This window comes from Prosopis cineraria, unplaced genomic scaffold (assembly GCF_029017545.1).
Source record: "Prosopis cineraria cultivar Desert tree isolate PC_DT_omini unplaced genomic scaffold, ASM2901754v1 PC2, whole genome shotgun sequence".
Classification (NCBI taxonomy): Eukaryota; Viridiplantae; Streptophyta; class Magnoliopsida; order Fabales; family Fabaceae; genus Prosopis; species Prosopis cineraria.
Genome location: NW_026555333.1, coordinates 40,301,970 through 40,324,514, shown reverse-complemented (window position 1 = coordinate 40,324,514; position 22,545 = coordinate 40,301,970). Strand labels below are relative to the sequence as shown.

At 30.0% G+C, this 22,545-nt stretch overlaps 1 protein-coding gene across 1 annotated transcript; it reads right to left on the bottom strand.

Moving 5' to 3' along the window:
* Positions 1–9,473: 9,473 nt before the first annotated feature.
* LOC129302757 (senescence-associated carboxylesterase 101-like) lies at positions 9,474–15,665 on the bottom strand. The gene is made up of 7 exons (XM_054941641.1): positions 15,604–15,665; positions 15,221–15,497; positions 15,164–15,177; positions 13,208–13,485; positions 10,964–11,428; positions 10,021–10,408; positions 9,474–9,990 (listed from the first exon to the last, which is right to left on the bottom strand). Exons 2-7 carry the CDS (start codon positions 15,283–15,285, stop codon positions 9,713–9,715), a joined length of 1,488 nt encoding a protein of 495 aa, XP_054797616.1. The 5' UTR covers positions 15,286–15,497; positions 15,604–15,665; the 3' UTR covers positions 9,474–9,712.
* Positions 15,666–22,545: the final 6,880 nt, after the last annotated feature.

Sequence of the window (22,545 nt, the reverse complement as noted above, 5' to 3'; positions counted from 1 at the left end):
GCTAGCTTGGTTTTCGAGCTTCATGTGGGAACTTAAATTACTCTGATCAAATGTTGTACGTGGAACTAGCATTAGACGTTCATGCCAAAATAACTGTTATAATGGTAAAATTTGGTATATGTGCCACAATGCATGTCACATGACGTGATCTTGTGGTTTTGTATTATATGTTACAACACATGTAGTTCAAGTCATGGTGCATTGTTCTTTTTGGGAAAAATAATTGCTTGATTCTCTTTTTCAAAGATGTGATGTTTACACATTCTTAAACCCTTCTGTTATGCATAAGAAGTTGTGTTTGGGTACTTTTAACTTAAGTTAGGATCTCACATTTTTAAAATAGTTTTTTTAGGTATTATGATTGTTTACTTAAGTATTATGGTATGTGTAGTAAGGTCTTTCGAGGGACTTTACACTTATCATGGTTAAAAAAAAGTCTACTATAGTAATAAAGAGTGAAACTTATTTTTCAAAATACTATCATGAAAAATAGAGTTGATTGAAGCTAATAGTTCCTCATTGGGTCCCATAAGGACTTACCACGTAGAATACAACTCCGGATAAAATTCCCAATACATATTTTCTAGACAAGTTCTAATATATCATGCTTATTTTTAAACAAAAAACACAACCAAACATTTTCTTGCTTTCGAACAAATTTTAATTCCAAACATAATATATACATATATAATTCATCCCACTTAGAAATTATTTTTCCAAATAATAAAAACATTCTTTCTCAAACATAACTTGCTTCCAAACCATATAAAAACACGCATAGTAAGTCACAATGCACACACAATCACACATTAGTAGTGATTACCTTGATTCCTTACTAACAAAGCTTCCTGAATGAGTGCACTTTCATTATCAATGGTGTTTTTATCAATATCTACATACAACACCATACTAGCCATATTTAATAAAGCGCTATCTACTATAATTAAAGTGTCCACACACTAATTACACCTTAATCTTAAGGGTTATATTAATTAATTAGTTAACCCAAATTTGTTACACATATTTAAACTCTTAAACACACTTGAAATCATCATCATTATACTTTCTTATCTTTATTTAATTGTCATATATCCAATCTTCACTAAAATCACCTAATAAGATCTTGGGGTTTTGATTAACCCTTCTACCATCATAAATAATATTAAAACAAATTAAACTACACTTATTCAACCTCAAAACACCCCAACAATTTGAACTCAAGGGTTGGGCAATATCATAAACGGAAAGCCTTAGCTTACACTTAACATAACCTAGCTACAGATAGAGAGAAGAAGGTAGAAGGGAGGTTGGGAAGTTTACTTGAAGCCTTAAATGCACTAAAATTAACCCTTAACCTCCAAGAATTAAATGCCCTAGTAGAGCCCTTAAATTTTTTCACAGGATCCTCACCAACCAACTCCTTCCCATTTGTTCTATCAAATGATAGAATGAGGATTTAAATTTTCATGTAATACATCACGGCAAATGCACTATGTTCTACAGCGCATCACACAAACACAAAAATCCCACTTTAGCTCAATGAACTCATGCCCAATTTAGACCCATACCTATTATAAAATCTATTTAATCTCAATATGTCAACTTAGGCCCATTTTAGGTCATATTTTGATGTGCTCATGATTAACCTCAAAGAACCTTGAATATAATTTATTCTCTAATCAAACCTCAAAATAATATCAATATTCAATATAATTTTTCAATCACAACTCAATTTTTACAATTAAATATGTATTTAAAAATCAAGATCTTACACAAATAAGGAATTAGAAGAGGATTAAATGGCCAAAAGATTGGATTATAAAGATAAAATACAAAGTAAGAAGAACTTAGAGTGACACATGTATGTGAGTTCATTTAAAAAGCTTCTAAGGACTTTAAGCATGGAAGATTTCAACTAAGCAACTACATAATCATCCTTTGATAATTTTTTTAGAAGTATTTAGTGAGTTTTAATTAAGTGTGGAGCATCCTACATGAGCTACAAGTGCATCTAAGTTAACTTAGCTTGAATGGTGGCCACATTCATTCTTGAACTTCCTAACTAATTTTGTTAATTAGTTTTCAAATTTTCCTTAGCTTTACTCACCTAGAATCCTATTTTACTCATTTTACACACCACATGTTGAAAATAAGGTTTGGCCTAAAATTACACACTCATTCTTCAATTCTTACTTTAGAACTCACACCCTCTTACTCTCTCAATTCTAAAAATTCTAGCATTCACTCTTCCTAGCCAATCTTCATTTCTCTCACTTTCCCTTACTTTCTAGCCATATACCTGCTATCTCAATCAATATTTGAAGCTATGGAAGCCATCATTGGAAGTAATTCATCTTGGTTTGAGGAGAAATTCACTATGACAAACTAGATTCTTCAAGCTATCTAAGGAAGATAAAGCCACTACTTGAGTTCTTCTAAACCTTCTTTCTTGTTTCCAATTGCTTTGAATTCTTCTCATCTCCTTCTTGGATTATTTGGTTTGTGCTTTTAATGATTCAATCTAGGTCTTAGATATTTCTTTAAGGATGAAATTCATGTTCAAAGAAAGAGGGATGTGTGTAACATCCTCAAAATTTACCCCCTAATAATAATAATAATAATAATAATAATAATAATAATCCTAATTAAGGATAATAAAGTAGGACCTACATAGCGTGTGGTTAGAGGGGACTAATGAGTGTCTTTAGTTGGGATTTCAGGTATAGATTGGGTTTAAAGTCAAATTAGGTCACTTAAGCATCAAAAAGTAGAGAAAAACAAATAGAAAAACCTCTGTGCCACATGCTACGGTGCACAGGGCCAAGAGGTATGAGACAACCTTCTTTGTACCACATGTCGCAGTGTGTAAGGACAGGAGCCATGGCACATAGTATGATTTCTATAGAATTTGGTCATGATTTTGATGCAAAAAATAGAGGAAAGAAAAGAGGGATTGGGAGAGAAATAAAGAAGATGAAGAGGGCTTTATCAGGGTACAATTTTGGGAAGGATTTGAAAGGGTTTAAAGCTCAAAATCACCCAAAGTAAGATTATTAAACCCTTTCCTCTCTTCCTCTTCCATTTTTTTTTAAAGATTTAGGTTAGAGTTAGATAATGGGAGATGATTTTTGGTTCACATAGGGACCCATTGACTCAAATGGAGTTAATGAGAGTTATTTGAGGTATTTAAATATAAGATAAATAAGTTTACATGTTTGGTAGTTATAGGTTCATTAATGGCCAAAAATGCCATTTATCATGGTACATAGAGTTGGTTAGGGAGCCGTAAATGATAATGTGAGAGTTTAATGAAGTTATTGGGTGCTAAAAAGAGTTAATAAACCCAATGGATAGGCCTAATGTGAGAAATATGGGTATTGGGTATTTTAAACATGAAAAATGGGAGTTAAAAGTGTCTTTGTAGTAATGTTAATTGAGGTTGGACTATATTAATTGTAGATTAATCATACGAGCACCACATTTAGCTTGGTAAGCAAGCATGAAAGTTAATTATTGAGGGGTAAACCTTTAACCTCTCAAAGGTTTGAGGTAATTAGGGGAACCCTATTTTGGATAGTTGTTTACTAATTGTGTTGTAATGTGAAATGTGTTTATTTACATGTATAATTGTGATTTGTGAATGTGCAAACTGTTGGATAGAGAGGTACATCGGAAGATTAAATTTTAAAGTCCCTATCCTAATATGGACCAAACGAACTCGTTTAAGTCAAGATGGATAAAAGGGTTACCTTTTAATTCTTTGAACTTGGTGCACGTTCTCTTCAAGAGTTTGGATTTCAAGAGCTAATAATGTAGATCTGCTCCCTCTACCGACGTTTGGATCTCTTCACACAAACATCTCTCTAACTCGAACGACGTGCTAACGCTCCCAAACCTTATAGGGTGTTTCGTGGCTCTCAAAGTATTTTTGCCATTAAAACTTTTCTAACTCTCTGTTCCTTCATGAAGGACGTTCCTATCTATATATAGTATATATATAAGGGTTTTCATCTTCCACTTAAAAAGCTCACAAAAATATAATTAAATTTATCTCATAAATTTAATCCATGATATCATATCTAATTCAAATTTATCTTATAAATTCAAATTATAAAATGAACATGATATTCTTTCATATCATATTAGTTATTAAATTTAATCTATTATATAAAATTAAATTTAAAACTAACATAATATAATATATAATATATAATATATAATATAATTAATATAATATATATCACATATACATATTATATCATATATATACGAATATATATATATAAATATATATTTTGAAAAAATATATATATATATATATATTATGTATATTTAATTTTATATATCATATATATATATATATATATCTGATACACACACATATGAATATATATATATATATATATATTGAGAATATATGTATATGTATATATAAAATTATATTTTAAATTTTATATTTTATATGAATATATATATATATAAATATTTATCAAATATATATATATATATATATATATAAAATTCATTCACCTTATATTACATTCATTGAATCTAGACATATTTCAGATTCAATGAGCTTAGACATCATAGCTCGAGTTGGGCTATTCTTGTGTGCAACCCTGTAGACTCATATGAAATTGGTAGTAAGCTAATTACGCTATTAGCCCACAAGTCATAAGTGGCCTCTAGTAAGACATTGCAACTACCCAATTCACATAGGGATCGATGATCTGATGTAACCTATCATGCAACCGTATCACATCTTTTTTGTCACACGATATTTCAGTCAACTATGAGACATGAAATTGTCATTCTCCTATACCTGACCATTACTTTCTCGATCTCTGAGTGGACTGATAGTGATAATGGAAAAACCCTTTCTATTGTAGTATGGCTATACATTTTTTCAGTCTTACTCATCAAGGGGCCCAGTAATATCTCTCACTTAATGTGAGGGACAAATTCCATCTTGACCACTCATATTCCTCTGCATGAATATCACTAAACTCAATCATAGCCTTTATGATCACTCGATCAAAGGTGACTTTTGACTAGGTCAAAGTTTAGTGGTCATCATGTAGGAATCTATGATGATCTCAGGTCAAAGTGCTTAGTGATATAGTTACATATGAGATAAGTTTATAACTTGTATCATGCAGCTTTCTCATAGCGGGTCGGTCTAGCACCTTGTATTCTTTCAAGTGCCTATGACTTTGATTTGTATCTCTATAATTAATTAAAGTCATACTAGTCTTGTTTCATCTATGATCCCTCATAGATGACCAACCAAGGACATTTAGGACAATCATTATAGTTTGTCTAAGGATATAGTTATCATATTGAACATGTAATTGATATGATAACAAAAGAGAAATTCATTAAATAACAATGTGTATAGTACAATAATTGGCCCTAGGGTACACTTTCCAACACCAAACATGCTACAAAACATGAATTAATATATTTGCTTTAAATGAGAAAAAATGCAAAGGTGAAATTGAAATGAGAAGGGGCCAAGAGTATGGCGAAGGAGGAGCTAAGGGGGCGATTGGATTGAATTTGAGGAATGGGGAAGAAGGAGTGTGTGGGAGTTTTTTTTTAAGTATTTGATATAATCAATAGCAAGTAACTGTCTCACTTGTTGTTGATTACCATTTTTTATTTTTTTTAACAAAAGACTTTCAACAGTGAGTCCAGCTCACCCACTATTGAAAGTCATATTTTCAATAGTGGGTGAGTTGGCACGCGCTGTTGAAAATATTTATTTATTTTTATTATGAGACTTTCAATAGCGGGTGTCAACTCAACTGCTGTTGAAAATTTGTCACTCACTGTTGAAAGTCTTTATAATTTTTTTAAGCTTTTAACATCAGGTGACTTTATACCACTATTAAAAGTTTTTCCTACAGCGATTATTTTTAACTCGATGTTGAAAGTCTTTCTATATTATAAAATTGCCATTGCCTCACTTTCAAAAGCAGGTGCCTTTAAACCAATGTTAAAAGTCCCTTATAAAAGACAAAATTTGTACTAGTCCATTAAGTTAAAAGGGAAAATGATAATAATTTTTTTTTGAATTATGTAAAGACATTTTGATTCCTCAAAATGTCATAATTCTTCTAAAGTCTCTAAAAATTTTTTTGTCATTAAGGAATTAATATAAATGACTAAATTGCTCTAAATTCAAATATTAATTACCATTTACAAGTTTTCTTTTAATATTCACAATTTTTCTTCTTAAAATCATAAGAATTCAACAACAATTGGTAAGTTCGCATTTGAAATCCTAATTTATCAAGTGTTGCAAATATCAATTCTATTCACAAGTTTTGTTTTACTATTCACAATTTTTCTTTTTAAAATTGTAAGAATACAATAATAATTTATAAGTTTGCATTTAAAATCCTGAACGAAGGGTAATCTAATCATTTACATTAATTTCTTAATGACAAAAAAATTTCTAGAGACTTCAAAGAAATTATGACATTTTAAGAGATTAAAATATCATTTATATAATTCAAAGAAATTTTATTGTCCTTTTCCAAGTTAAAAACTAAAAGGAAAAATTTCATTAAGGGACCCTTGACCCAATATAATAAAAAAGAGGACCCCAAAATATCTAAAATTTCACTGAAGGACCCTTTACGGAATTTTTTTTAAGTTTGTGATAGAAATGACAAAATTGTCTTGATTTAAATAAGCAACATAAATGACTTGTTGATTCTCATACTATATGTTATTCATTTATTTACGAAATGTTCTTCGTTTTCTTACTTCACTTGTTTATAATTCTATTTTCATTTAATTTCATTCCAAGAACCATAAACAAGTGAAATAATGAAATGAACAACATTTTAAAAATAAATGAATAACATACAGTATGAGAACGAACAAGTCTTTTGATTATAAAACCAACACTTCAAATGAAATTAAGTAAAACTAGGCTATAAACAAGTGACGTTAGGTAATTAATAACATTTCATAAGTAAATGAACAATATACAGTATGAGAACAAACAAGTCGTTTATGTTGTTCATTTAAATGAGGGTAATTTTGTCATTTCTGTCATAAAGTTAAAAGAAATTTTGTATGGGTCCTTCAGTGAAATTTTAAAAATTTTGAGGTCCTCTTTTTCATTATATTTGATGAAGGGTCTCTACTTGAAATTTTTCCAAACTAAAAAGTGCTACTTTTTAGGTGCTTTCAGTACACTCAAGTCAATTTGGTATAAAAAAAAAAAAAATACACTCAGGTCAAAAGTAATGTAATATTTTCCTTCACATATTGATAAACAAAGCGATATCACCAACAGTTAAATATATGTAGACTTAACTATTAATTAACTTAAAAAATTATAAAAATAATTTAAAAAATTATAAAAAATAATCTTATAGAAAATTAATATTAATTATGTCCTTTAAATCACAAATAAATCATAATAGACTAATATTTTTTTTATCCATATAAAATATAAAAACAACATTTTAAACAACCACTTTAACGACTACTGAGTGATTATTAAATTATCAATCCTAGAAACATTGGTAAGTATTTAAAAAATATTACATTTTTAAATAAAACCTTGTTAAAATTTAAATATTTTAATATTTAATAATTTAAATATTATTATTTATAAATATTTATTCAAAATTTAAATGTTGTTTTGAAGTTGTTAGAGTAAATTTTATTTAAACCTTATATCATTTTCAATTTTCAATAAAAGCATATCTATCTAATCTTTATTCTTTAAATTATTTATCTATATTTTTTCAAACTTTTTATTTTAATTCAATTTTACTAAGTCTTCTAAAAGTGCCTTGTGCTTTGTTATTTTTTTAATACATAATAAATGTATGCTTTTAAAAATGAAACAATCTTAGAATGATTTTGATAATCTAAGTTGAGCTTCTTTGTTAGACTATAGAAAAGACAACCTCTCACTCCCTTGCTTTTCAATTTTATTTGTCCAACATTTTATAAAATTTCAATTCAAATGTAAACAAATAAAATTGAAAATATATTAAATTAATAATAACCAGTTTGATTGTAGCCGAACCAGTACTTTATCTATTTGAATGGCTAGTTCAAATTTAAAAACCTTGGGAAATAGTAATAAGAAGAAAAAGTGCTTATAGTAAAGGAAAAATGAATAAAAAAGTTGTAATTCACTTACAATTACAATAATTTAGGTCGGTACTTAAGTCATCTTGGATCCTTAGATAGTTCCAGAGCTTTCGGAAAATGTGAGAGATGTGTTAGTGGGTTTCGTATGTAAAAAATTAGCTGATAGTTTCATATGTAATTCAGTTGAAAGCCTCATCGAATTTCTAAGTCGATAGACGAGGTCCTCAGAGTCATCGAATCCGTGCTTTACTTCAAGATGAAGCTGCCGGGAAGAAGGTAGCTTTGTTAGGCTTGTTCCACTTGGTGGGCCTTGAAGGAAAGTGATAGGTAACAGCCTACTTGTGTTGTAAAAAAAAAATGGTCTATTTAATATTAGGGGTTGGGTGTAGTAAGGTGTTAGTAACTCATAACGAATAAATGTTTAAATTTTTATTGAGAGAAATATTTACATTTAATATTTAATTATACTTCAAACAATATTGCCTTTAAGTGGAGGACTGTGAGCAATTAAAAAAAGGGAAATATAATCTAAAGAATCCCAAAGAGTTTTTATATAAAAGAATGACTTTAAAACTATGAAATTTAATTGTACTCCCTTAATATCTATTTGAAAATAAGATTTTTTAAGAAAAGACATAAATATCCCTAAAATTTAGTAAAGTTTTAAAAAAATGAATTGATGTTAATTATATATAGTTAATTGTCAAAATCCGAATGAATATTTATTTAAATAGGACCAACCCTTGTAGAATTAAATATGTTATTAGTTATATAGTCAATTGGTAATTTTGAATGAGTTGTTATTAATTGTCAAAATTTGAACAGATGCTTGTTTATGTAAGATTAATACTTGTACAATTAAACTTATACTATTAGTTGTAGTCATCTGTTAATTTTGAATGGATTATTGTTAATTATATAAAATTATTTGCTAAAACCTGAATAAATACTTATTTATGTAGGAATGACACTTGTCCAATTAAACATGTGCCATGTTTTTGTAACTTGTTCATTTTGGAATGAGGAGTTGTTTTTTTATGTATAGTTACTTGTCAAAAACTTAAAAGGTTACATGTTTATGCATTCATAAAATCTTAAGGGTAATTAAGTTTTTTCTCACAAAATCTTATTTTGAAATAGGTAATGAGGGACGCATTGAAATTTCAAATTTTTAAGATCTTTTAATTTTTCATATAAAAACCTCCATGGTTCTTGGATGATATTTTTCTTGACAAACACAATTCTTTCTTTTTCTTTTTGTTTTTTGTTTTTGGTGAATCCTAAAAAACACAATTCTATTTGAAGTCATACTTAAATGTTTCTAAAAGATACGATTTATAAGCATCCATTCAAAATAGAGAAGTTAAAGTGCAAAAAACCACCTTAAGAAATAGAACATAAATTGAAAGCGGATGAAATCCTAATGTACTCAAGTCCTGCGTTGAATGATCAATTCTAAAAGCCTATTTTCTCAAGGGAAATCACAAGCACCCTCCTCACACTTCTTATAATTGGCTTGATTCTTCATGAAGCTGGCAAGTTTAGAGTCATGTGATGAAGCTCCCTTGATTTCGATGTACTCGCTCCACTAACACATGAAGCTACTTTCAGTCAAGAAAATCTCTGATGAAACTGCATGCTTCTTTAGTGACCCATAAACATAGTTCTCAAACTCATCCAAACTATTCACTGCCTCTCGCCTCTCTGCCTCACCAAGTTGATCTCCTGTAGTCTTGAGATTTTGAGTTAAAATAACTGCTTCTTCCACATGTGCCCAAGAGCAAGAATCCAACGTTAATATAGATCCTATATTTGTCCCACTTATTGACCCAGGTTGTCTCCGCGGATCATATTCCAACCACTTCTCTAGCTATTTATAACGCTCAGATCTTCCTTGTTTGATGTAGTCCCTTTTTCCCTCCTTGTAGTACTGAGCAATGTCTAATGGTTCCACCATTCTCCTGTAATTAGTCCCACCATATAGCCATTTGGTACAAAATTTCTTACCTTCTTTCTGGGGTTGTTTCTCCGCCCCTTGCACCATATCTTCCCAATAATCGTTAAGTACTTTTATGAGCATGATAGCGTCCTGGTCACGAGGGAATAACCCATCCTTGTAACTATCATAGTACCCCTTTCTCTCATTCTTTGTGCGCTTCTTGTACCATTCCAACCCAGCCATATTTGTTTTCATATCATTCAACTTCTTGTCCGGGTTAAACTGTTGACTCTTCTTCTTAATCAATAGCATTTCTTGTTTATGCAGTTCTTTCACCAAATTCTCCTGACACAGGAATTTCAACAACCACGTTAGATTGAATCCTCATTTAGTTTGAAGAATGATGGGGAGCCAAATCTTGACCCAAGACTACTTAAATTTATGAGTCCTTGTCCTTTATTTTTTATTCCATCTTGTCCAAATTATAATCACCTTTTAACAATAATTTGCATACTAATAAAATTCTTATTTTCATAAAAACATATATTATTTTTCCTTTTTTATCTTTAGTTTCAATTTATGATAAATGAGAAGAAGATTCTAAATTTACAAACATGAGAATTCAAGTTAATAAATACAAAAGATAAAATATGATTTTTTTCAAATATTAAGTTGCTTTTTTCTTAGTTGGAAGAAAATATTTATATTTTAGATTAGAGAGAGTATTAATTATTAAACTCAACTTTATCTGATATGAGACTTCTCATGTTGCCTCAAGTTTCTCATACATGCACAATAAAAAAAAAAGTGATATTTATTTAGAAGGATTAGAAATACGGGTTGACTTACCTGCTAGAATTGTGAAAATCCGAGAGCCCATAACTGCAAATTGAGGCTTGCCTGGAGTTCATTAGAATGAGAGATGTTGGGAACATTAGACACTTCGCAAATTGCATTGCGATTAAGATTCTCGACAATATTTTCATAATCATGAATTTGCAATCCTTGTTGATTTGGTTGAACCATATCCTTTAGTTTCAGAATAGAATCAGGGCTTTCAAAACAGGCAGAGCCATGATTAGAACACAAGATGAATATTCCAAAGGGTCTGTAGTGAGAAATTGAGCAGGAGAGAAATGGGTCGTGGAGAGTGGTCACATGTAGAGAGCAAGAGTTCCAATAAGAACTTCGCGATAAAGCTTGTTGAAGGTTTTGGTCTCCAAGAAGTGGAGAACCAAAGGTGATACAGAGTGGACGCTTGTCTGCTGCTAGCCTCACATCTTCTAACAGCAATAAAGTGAAAAGAGAAGCAATTGATCCACCAATAGCATGCCCAGTAACAATTACAGGTTTTTTGAGATCGATCTGCGTTATATAACAAAATCCCACACAGGGGTGGGGCAAGAATGTTTAATTAAGGAAGGCCAATTGCAAAGCATACTCCCTCCGGTCCCATTTATAAGTCCAATTCTAGAAGGTGTATTTGGTCCCATTTATAAGTCACGGTGCGTCTTTTTAGGTAATATTTGAGAGGTATTTTCAAAATTACCCTTCATGAGAGAGAAAAAGTAACAGGACATTACTTTTTAGATTTGTTATATAGGGGCATGTTTGAAATTTTACTTACTTTTATTCCTTGTACTTTTATTGTATTGGTATTGATGAGGTTGGTAGAAATGACTTATAAATAGGACCGGAGGGAGTATACGATAATTGTCAGAAAGTTTATATATATATATATATATATATAATTATTAATATATAAATATTTTAACATATTCATATTGAATTTTATAATAAATATATAACTAAGATAAATATGCATTTTTGTTTGTAAAATCTTGCTCATTCATTTTTTGTGGGAAAAAATTCGTCAATAAATAAGAATTAGACTTTTCAGCCTCTACAAAAATTTGACATAATTCACTTATATTAGTCAAGTTTTTAAAAATTAGGTTCCTTGGACATATCAAGTTCATATTGCTATAATTTATATTAAAATCATAGTTTTCCTTGGTTGGAAAAAATTGAAGAATAAAATTTCTCAAGCAGGGATTGCATATGTTTGTAGCATTTAATGATTTAAATACAAAAATGTGTTCAATTTAAAAAGCTTTGTTGCTTGCGCACTAAAATAGATCTTACGTACGTATGTTTAGTATCTCTTTTCTTGGGCAAACAATTATTCTCTTTCCAAATATCATTGTATATTTAATAATTGGGAACGTTAAATTTTTGTTACCAAACACATAGATCATCTTATATTGTAAAGTGTATTGCCTGTTACTGTAGATGTATAGTTTTTTGAAGGAATCAGTTTAAAAAATTCATAGACGATGATTAAATATAGCATCACGACTCAGAATCATCACAAAGAATCAGAACCAAAACAAAAGAAATTAACGTTAAACAATCAGGAATGAAAATAAAAAACAAAAATGGATTAACATGATCTTATATTCTTATATTGTAAAGTGTATCGGAGGTCACTGTAGATGAACACCTCTTTGAACAATGTGTTTCCTCTTGTTTCCTTGGTAAGTGGCAATTTTACAAATAATTTCAAAAAATAAAAAATTGAAAATTAAGAGAAAGTAAAAGAAAAGAATAAAAGCAAATCTTACATTAGATAAATCAAAATCAATCAAATTAGAATCGAATAAAAAAAATAGATCAACCAAAATCAAAATGCAATCAGAAACAAAGAGAAAAAAGGGAATAGATAACATATTTCAAAATCAACAGCAAGTATTTTTTTTTACAAAAATTAAATAAAAATGATTTAAGAAAAAAGAAAGAAAAATGTAAAAAATCAAATCAGAATCAATAGATTTTTTTTGTCCTGAATAAGAAAAGTAGATTAACCCACATCGAAATACAATCAGAAACAAAGAGCGGGAAAAAGAAAGAAACAAATGATAGATTTCAAAAATAAGATTAGAAGTATTTTTACACAAATGAAAATATAAAACGAAAATTGTAGCATTTCAAATAAAAAAAATCAAAAATCAAAAATTCCACAATATAATCTTATAGGTGTACAAAAGATGATGAGGAAAAAATATTATCTAAAGAGAAGTGCAAATAACCCAATACCAACTATATTGGCTATTTCACTGTTAACAAAAACATGACAACGGTCACAGAGCAGATCTGGTGCAGTGGAAGTTCAAGAGCATATATGAGGGCACGATGGAGTTTAATGGGCAAATCTGAGGCGCCATCTTCGGAGAGATAGCGACGGTCAAAGTGAATGAGAAGAGGAAGAGAGATAACAGAGACGGATGGAGCCCAAGTCTTTATGAGATGATCAGTGGTCAAAGGAACTTTGAGCAGAGAAATCCAAGGTGGGGAATTTTGAGAGATTGCGAGGAACGGTGGAACGAAGAGAGATTGTGAGACTGAGAAGGCTGCACCTGCTACTGTTGCATTGAGAATGAGAAAGGGAGAGAAAGAGGCAAAGGCGATAATAAGTTTAAAAAAGGGGTGTAGAAGAGGCGAAGAGGGTAGAAAGTAAAAATTTTATATATTGTTAAATACATATGACCGTTGGATTAAAATAAATGGCTACAACAATATGGTCTGTGTGCCCTTGTGCCGTCATCATCAAATATCATATAGTATTTGAATTATTGTTGGTAAAAAAAAATCAAATTTTTATAACGTATTAAATAATAAATAATGCGATTTACAATAATTTTTCAAACTTATATTGGTTTAAATTTAACTTTTTTATTTCTAAATTTTATAATTTTATGTTGACAGTTTTTCATTTACGAAATTTAAAATTCAGATACTAATTTTTTGATCCATAATTACCTGTATAGGGTAATGATTTAGACTAGATTTAAAATCATATAAGGCGAAAGACTTTGTAATGAAATATATTATTTATATTTTTAATATGTGTGATTATAAAAGATTCTAAAGTAAAACAAAATATGTTAAAAGGAAAGCCGCATAAACAATTTCAAGAAAAAAATAAATAATTTGAAGTAAAATTAAAAATAAAGTGGTAGAAACAAAAAAATAAAAAGAAAAAGAAAAAGAAAAGAAAAAAAATAAATAGTAACAATAAAGGAATTAGGTTAGATCAATTAAAATTAGAATCAGATGAGAAAATAGTTCAACCAAAATCAAAATATAATTAGAAACAAAGAAAAAAAAAGGAACCGATAACATATTTAAAAAATAAAATCAAAATTATAGAAAAAGATTCAGAAATTATAAACAAGACTCAAAAAATTTATAAAAAAGATCAAGGAAATTTTCTTAATCTTTTTCTATAATTTTTCAGTCTGTTAAAAGCCAAAGTTAATATTTGTTGATTGTAAGGATAATATTGCACCAAAAACAAATACATGGTCCTAAATGTTCCTAATTTATAATTAAAGGGCCATTTTATCATTTAACCCATAAAAAATATAATTCTTTATAATTAAATTACAAAATTACTTATATATGGAAAAATATACTTGTACAATTCTATTTTTTTGACACAAATACATGATAAAATAATCAAATTAATATTTACTCAATATTTAACTTAATTAGTTTTTATGGTATGCTTATTTTGAAAAAAATGAAAGAGATGGGAGATTTTAATGAAATCAATTTTTTTAAAAAAACTGAGAAGTGGGCTTATGTAAAATCTAAGGATAAATATACAAATTCGGGATTAATATTCCGTGCACAGGTATAAAATCTAGTTTTACGGGTAAAAATCATATAACCTCTTCATTTTACAGAGGAAAAAACAATTAAAAAAGTTAGAGAGTGGCTCCCCCTTTCGTTGTCTCCACCACTGAGCCCACACCTAACTACGTGAATGTCACTTGGTTCAGCCGTTTTGTTTTGTTTCTTTTTTATTCTCTAGTTCTTTTTTTTTTTAACAAAAGTCAATTTTATTAAAAGTACATAAAAGGCCCAAGGAATTAAAAATATAAGAGGAACTACAAAATAAATCAGAGCAACGATTTTGCTCTAGTTCAATTGTCTAACAGGCAAATCAATATGCTTAAACAAAAAGGACGTCAAATTGTTTATATTAAAAAAAAACTCATAATAACTCCTCTTGGATCTACAGGTTATAAAAGAGACAAAGAAGTACGTACCTGCGATTTTAGTTGATCAAGCTGGGTTCAGTATTCATTGAACAGGGAAAATGCAAACCGATTGAGAGAGAAATTGGGACAGATAAATTTGAAGGGATTGTCGTTCATGTTGATGGATAAAGGAAGCAAATCGGATTGAACATGATTTTGGGTTGTCCCAAACGCTATAATTGTCAAACTTGATTCTTTGCTAACTTTTTTGCGGAAGAGATTCTGGCCTGAATGGTTTTTCTGCGTACAGGTCTGAGACAAGCTTACATGAAGAAGTGAGGAGGTCAGAGCTGGCCACGAAAGATGCCAACTCTAATCCACTACTAAATCTGCAATCGAAAGAACAAGCAGAGCATTTCAGACAAAGAAATAGAAAGAAGCAGAAGAGTTATCCTTAAGGTAAAAGGAATAATAAAAAGTTGAGAATTCACATACAATTTTGATTGGTTCTGGGTCATCTTGAATCCTCAAAGTGTTCAAGAGAAACTCAAGCGGTGGTGAGATGTTAGAGGGTATCTGATATAAATTATAGGAGTATTTCATATATAATTATCAACTGGTAGTTACATAGGAAATTCATTGGGGGAATCCCGTGCCTCTAAGTCAACACGCGGCTCAAAAAGTCTTTGAATTTTTTTCTTTTTTATTTTTTTTTAAAATCATGGATAACGTTACCGTACGTCTCTCGTCTGGGAACAATTATGAGTCTTAGGAATGTTCACGGGACGGAACGGAACCGGAACACCCCCGTCCCGTGTCCCGTCCCGAAAGTCGTCCCGTCCCGTTAAGAGTCGGGACAGGACCGGGACAAGATCGGGACGTCCCGCCGTCCCGATAAATAGAATAATATCAAAAAAAGATTTTGATAATAACGTTCATTAAAATTTTAAATCATATAATTTATTAAGTTTAAAATCAAAACAACACAAGCACATAAATAACAATAATTTAAAATTAATTATTGAATTATATTAATCATAACTACATATTATAATAACAAATACAAGTGATCTTTATGTTATAAGATTAACAACAACAGGCAAGTGAAACACAACATCAAATCATTATTTTTCTACTTTAATGAAGACGTACTAAGCTAATTACTCTTCTAAAAATAAGCAAGAAATATGTTATAAATAAAGGTTATTAAATAGATAGATATAAGAATAAATTATATTAATATAATTAATATATTATAAAGAAAGATATTGCCATATTTACTCCATGCCATTAAAATTATTAATATAAAAAAAATTTAGTTTTAAATAAGAATTGCAAGTATTAAAATTATAATTGATATAATTAATATAAGTATAAATTATATTAATATAATTAATATATTTAAAATAAAAAATAATATATATAATATTCGGGACGGGACGGGACGTCTCGATGGTAATCCTGTGTCCCGTCCCGTCCCGAAACCCTTTCCTGTCCCGTCCCGTAAAATCCCGTCCCGATTATTTTCGGGCTGGGACAAGACCCGTCCCGATATGATCGGAACGATACCGGGCCAATCAGGACGGATCTAGACTGAACACCCCTAATGAGTCTATGTCCGCGTTAAAGGTCGGCAGGGGATTCCTGGTGGATGAGGTTGGGCCGTTGGTAACGGAGGAAGGAAAAGACGAGGAAAGAAGTAGAGAGATGGTGGAAAAATTTAAAAACTTTTTTGGGTAGTAAATAAATTGTAAATGTCTGGTGGAGAAAAATGGTTGGACTTGTGTCAAGGATGTCAAGGAAAAGGAAACATAAATATAAAATCTCAAGAATACCCCTCCTTTTAAAATATATTAAAGCAATACAATATGGCAGTTTTATTTTTTTAAATAATAAAGTATTATCAAAATAACTAGTTTTAGCTATCTTTATTTGTTTCAAGCCAAAATAAATTATCATTGTTGATAAATTAATCAAATATAATAAACCATGTAATAATTGATAGTTTTATTAATTAATCAATAATAAAAAGTATAATAAAATTAACTTTCATTACATTATATATAAGGAGAATCAAATCCAAGGACTAAAGAAAAAAAATTATTCATAAATAAGGACTAATAACAAGTCCCATTCACGAAAAAACTATTTCATTTTTGTCTTTGTTTGTGAATAACTGTCTTCTTTGAGAAGTGGCATCAAACTTATCAAAAGAAACTATAATGTAGTAATATAAGCACTCTAAGTCATATATCCACAAGGAGCAAGCAAATGCAACCAATTCAATTCAATGACTAATACAAGTTAAGATTCATATTTGAGTTTAAGAGTTTAAGAAGGAAAACTAAATTTAAGATGTCAGCCTTATATCAGTAAGCAAACAAGAAATGTGAGTGTTCAACCAAGCATTAAAAAGGTAGCTTCCCAATATAAATCCACCACTTCTATCATTGTTTCTCTTTGCCTTGTTTGAAATTAAATTGTCTTCTTCAATTGGTGTGTGATAGTGTCTCAATGACCATAAAGACTAGGTCATGAGTGATTTGAAACCTAGTGACTACTTAGAGTTACAACACACAAATCTCCATAATAAGTACGCTAATATGTGATTCAATTTTTAAGACTAGTCTTAGCTCTTGTAATCATGTTTAAGACCTTAAACCAACCAATATTATGATACTAACCAAAGTAATTTAAATCCTAAATTGTGGCTAATGACATGGCATTCAACAAGGGATTGAAAATAAAACATGTATTCATTCATCAAATTATTGAGTCATAAACACAAACATATGAAGTGTATAACTAGTTCAAGAATCAAAATCACATCATCTCTTCTTTAATGAGTTTTGGCCATGAATGTAAAACCTAAATCCTAGAGACGTACAGTCATTAATCATGAATTAAGAATTCAAAGAAGAAGAAGAGAAGAAGCTACAACAATTTAAATCAAAAGGGCAGGTTTAGAAAAATTCAAGATGTGGCTTCATCTTCCATGGCTTGAATACTTGATTGAGATGAAGGATATGGCTAGGGAAAAGAAAGAAAATGGAAGAAAGTGGAGAGAAAAGCTAAAGAACAAAATCTGAAATTTGAGAGAAAAATGAGAGGGAATAGGCGATCAAAACTATGTAAATGAGTCAAGTGTGTTAAATGAAATGCAAGACCACTTATTTGTACAAGTTGTGGTGGTGTAAAGGAGAATAATAGGATTGGTTTCATGTGATAAAAGACATGAAAATATCTCAAAAGAATAACATATTTAGTTGAGAGGAAATGCCAATGAACTTGGACACAATTCAAGCTAATTTAGTAGTCATGGAGTGAAAGTCACTTTAAGGTTCATGTATATATTCTAGATTGCTCTATACTAGATTAGGGCCTATACAAAACATCTAAATGCCACGCATGAAGAGAAGAAAGGGAATTTTGGCTGAAATGCATATGCTCTTGATCATTGGAAGCTTCTTCAATCAATTGTTGCACTTGTGTTATTCTAGGTTCTTCTTTGCTTTGTCATTTGTCTTGTAGTTTGTTTCTTTTGGTCATTAATCATATTTTCTTCTTATTTGCCCCTATATATAAACACATAAAAGTCTCTTAACGTATGTGTATCAATAATACAAAGTATCAAGTGACCAATGAAGCTCAAGTACGCATTAGGCACAATGAAGCTCAAGTATCATACATTTGCACTTTTGATGTTTATGATTTTTAGAATGCATTTTGAGTGCTGAGTTATTGTTTGTATGTTGCTCAAGTGTATTATAAGGCTAAATTAATACAGGTGTACGGATGTTCACTTGATTACAACTGTAAATGCTGTCGTTGAAATGTAATGCTAAAACTTCCTCCTTCTACTTTTGGCATTAAAGGGTTGAAGGGTAAAAATTTGATATGGTGATTTATATATGTGTGTGGTGTGTTGTTCAGGTAGTCGTAGATTTAATGAGTATGGTCTAGGTGTTAGAAATGGCCATTGGCATATATATGGGTTTTGGACACTCTTTAGTTATGAAAATGAGTTTGGGTATCTAAATTTGTTGTGTGACTTAATTTAAAAATAAAACTCACGCCATTAGCTAGTTTACGAAAAGAGCTTTTCATAAACACCTAAATCATCTTATTTGAACGATAGATAGAGAAATGGGGCACGTCAAAAGTTGTTCAAAATTGCTGTCAAATGACAGCAAATATGTTGTCTGATATCATGCAACACGCCATGGTGCATGGCATCTAGTTGTGACACTGGCACAAAGAAGGAGCCGCTGCGACGCATGTGCACATACCGTGGCGCATTGCTTTGTTTTTCAAACTTAGAGATTTTTCAAAATGTTTTTAATCTTTTTATTTTTCTGAGGTATCCCATGCTCCCAAAAATATTATGTTACTCTGATAGAAAGTTTAATAAATAGTTTTGATTTTTTTTTAAACTATGAAAACCTGTGATCCCATCATTTTAAATTACAAACTTAATAATCCTTATTGGGGTTAGACCTTTAATTACCTTAGATTTTAGAGTTAACTGTGATTAGATAAGGGAGATATTTCAATATATATTTTATTCTTATACTAATCATGCATTCTAACTGTTTGTGTTTACGCTTTAATTCTTGTTATATTTGACCGTGAATATTGACTTGGTTTAGGTCTTAAACTATAGTTAATAACATGATCTTTATTGGTTTAAAGTAATTAAACATGATCAAGGGAAGAGCTAGGACTAGTATTGAGACTTAAATCACAAATTGGTGTAGCTTTTAAGGTGTTTGTATATTGTTCTAATCACTAACACATGATCTTAATGGTAATTAAGACATCTTCACACATCAATTGAAGAGTACAATTGAATTCAAATCAAGGTAAGGAAGAACAAGGATGAAAATGGTGGGATCTAACCTTGGAAAGCTACCTTGAATACTTGGTTGATTTCTATATGTTTTCTCTTTGTTTGTTTTGCATTAAAACCAAAATATAAGCAACTTTTCTCTACTATACTCTTTGATTCAATCCTAGAATTTAATTTGTCAATGATCATTGATTTGATTTAGTTACAAATGTATGCTCCTTAAGGATAGAATGACCTAAGATACTTGCTACTTGACACGACTTAAGGCTTTTCAACTTTACTTTATAAGCCAAATCAATTTATAGTTTTCTAATTACACTTGGTAAAAAAATCAACTTCATTAGAATAATCTCAATTGATATTATAATATTCATTCATATATTATTCTAATCGAAAAGCTAGCTTGTTAGTGGAATGTTTCTTTATTCTCTATCTTCAAACTCTTGAGCGTTGATCGTCTCTGTTTGAACCTTTTGGGAGTCTTTCAACCTCTTCATCTTCTATCATTCATATTTGCTAAACTTTGTTCTTTTATGGAAAGTTTACTGCTTTTTGTGTTTCTCTTCCAAAAAATCAAAGCTTAGTGTGCTTTTTGGGTCTCGACAATGGTGGATCATCATTTTTGTAGCATGAAGTTCATCTGGGAAGAAAGTAGTGATTTAATTCAGGAGAGTTTTTGATCAAATTTTTGACTTCCTTGACAAGGGCTAGTTATCTCTTTAGGGCCATAGTACATGGAGGATCAACAGAAGGAATTACAAGCCCAGCAGAAAATTACATGCAAAGAGCTCAAGGTTATTATCGGTAGGGCTTGGCAACTGCAAGGGAACATTTTCATCAAAGAAAGAGGCAAGAACCTTTTTTTTAATGTATGTTTTACATCACACATGCATTCAATTGCTTCTTTGCTGGGGGATGTGATTGGTGCATTGTTGTTAAAACTAGACCAGACCAGTTGATCAGACTGGCCATTCATCTAATCTAGTTTTCTATTTCAAGATGGCCTCAATTGACTTGGGTTAACTTAGGTGATCCGGGATCAATTTGCCCAACCCTGCAAGTTAAGTGGGCGGATGGGTTCAATTTTTTTTTTTAAATTCTGACCCCAAAATGACGTCATTTTGGGGTTGGAATTTTTTTAAAAAAAAATCACTTTAGGGCCAAAAAATATATAAAAAGGGGTAGAAGTCCCAACGAGTAATAAATTTGTTTTCCGTCATCCTTGTCTCGTTGTCCTCAGTCATCCTTGAGCAATAAGCTTCAAGTAGTTACTTTGTTAGTCATCGTCTTGAAGCTTCAACCTTTATGGGTCTTGACTCTCGATCGTGCAGCTTCAACTCATCTGTTGTCCATTTGTTCACTCGCATCCTCTGTCATCATCTTTCTTCCTCTTCTTAGTTCCTCCTTCCTTATGGCTTCTGAGTTCATATTCTTTTCACTTGCCTAAAAAAGAAAATGTAAAAATAGGAGAGATGAAACTAAACCTGAAAGCAGAAGAAGAGGGAGAAAAGAACTTTTAGTGTTGCAGTGTTTTGAAAATGAAAGAAGAGTAACTTGACTTGAGTAGACATGGAGCTACGTGCCTTTACTTTCTACTTTTTTGTTTTCCTATGATATATATATATATATATATATATTATATTTTTCTTTTCTCCTGTAAGACAAAGTTGTATTTTTATGCAAAAATTTTATATTATATTATTTTATTATGATCAATCTGATTTTTATTCGATCTTAATTGAACCCTTAACTCTTAATTTCGATCGGTTCAATGATCGGTTTGATTTTTAGTACCTTAAATTGGTGATTTATATGATTATGAGCATGATAAAGGTGACAATGAGAATATCCATTTTCAGAGTCTCCAAATCAAGATATCCATTAAAAAAAGGAAAATATAATCTAAAGAACCCTGCAGAGTTTTTATATAAAAAAAATGAGTTTAAAAATATGAAATTTAATTGTATTCCCTTAGTATCTATTTGAAAATAAAATTTTGTGAGAAAAGATACAATTATGCCTAATTTTTAATAAAATTTAAACATGTAATGGATTGCTATTAATTTTGTATGATTAGTTGTCAAAATGAGAATGAATACCTGTCTAAATAAGACTAACACTCATAGAGCTAAATATGTTATTAGTTATATAGTTAATTGTTAATCCTAAATGGCTTGTTATTAATTTTGTATGGTTAATTGTCAAAATACGAACAAATGCTTGTTTGTGCAAGACTAACATTTATACAATTAAACATACACTATTAGTTATAGTCACTTATTAATTTTGAATGAATTATTGTTAATTATATAAAATTATTTGCTAAAAACTTGAATGAATACTTCTTTACGTAAGAATGACATTTGTACAATTAAACATGTGCCATGTTTTTGCAACTTGTTTATTTTGGGATGAGTTGTTGTTTATTATATGTGGTTACTTGTCAAAACTTAAAAGGTTACATGCTTATGCATTCATAAAATCTTAGGGGTAATTAAATTTTTTTCTCAAAAAATCTTATTATTAGATAGGTACAGGGATGTAGTGAAATTTTAAATTTTTAAGGTTTCTTAATTTTTCTTATAAGA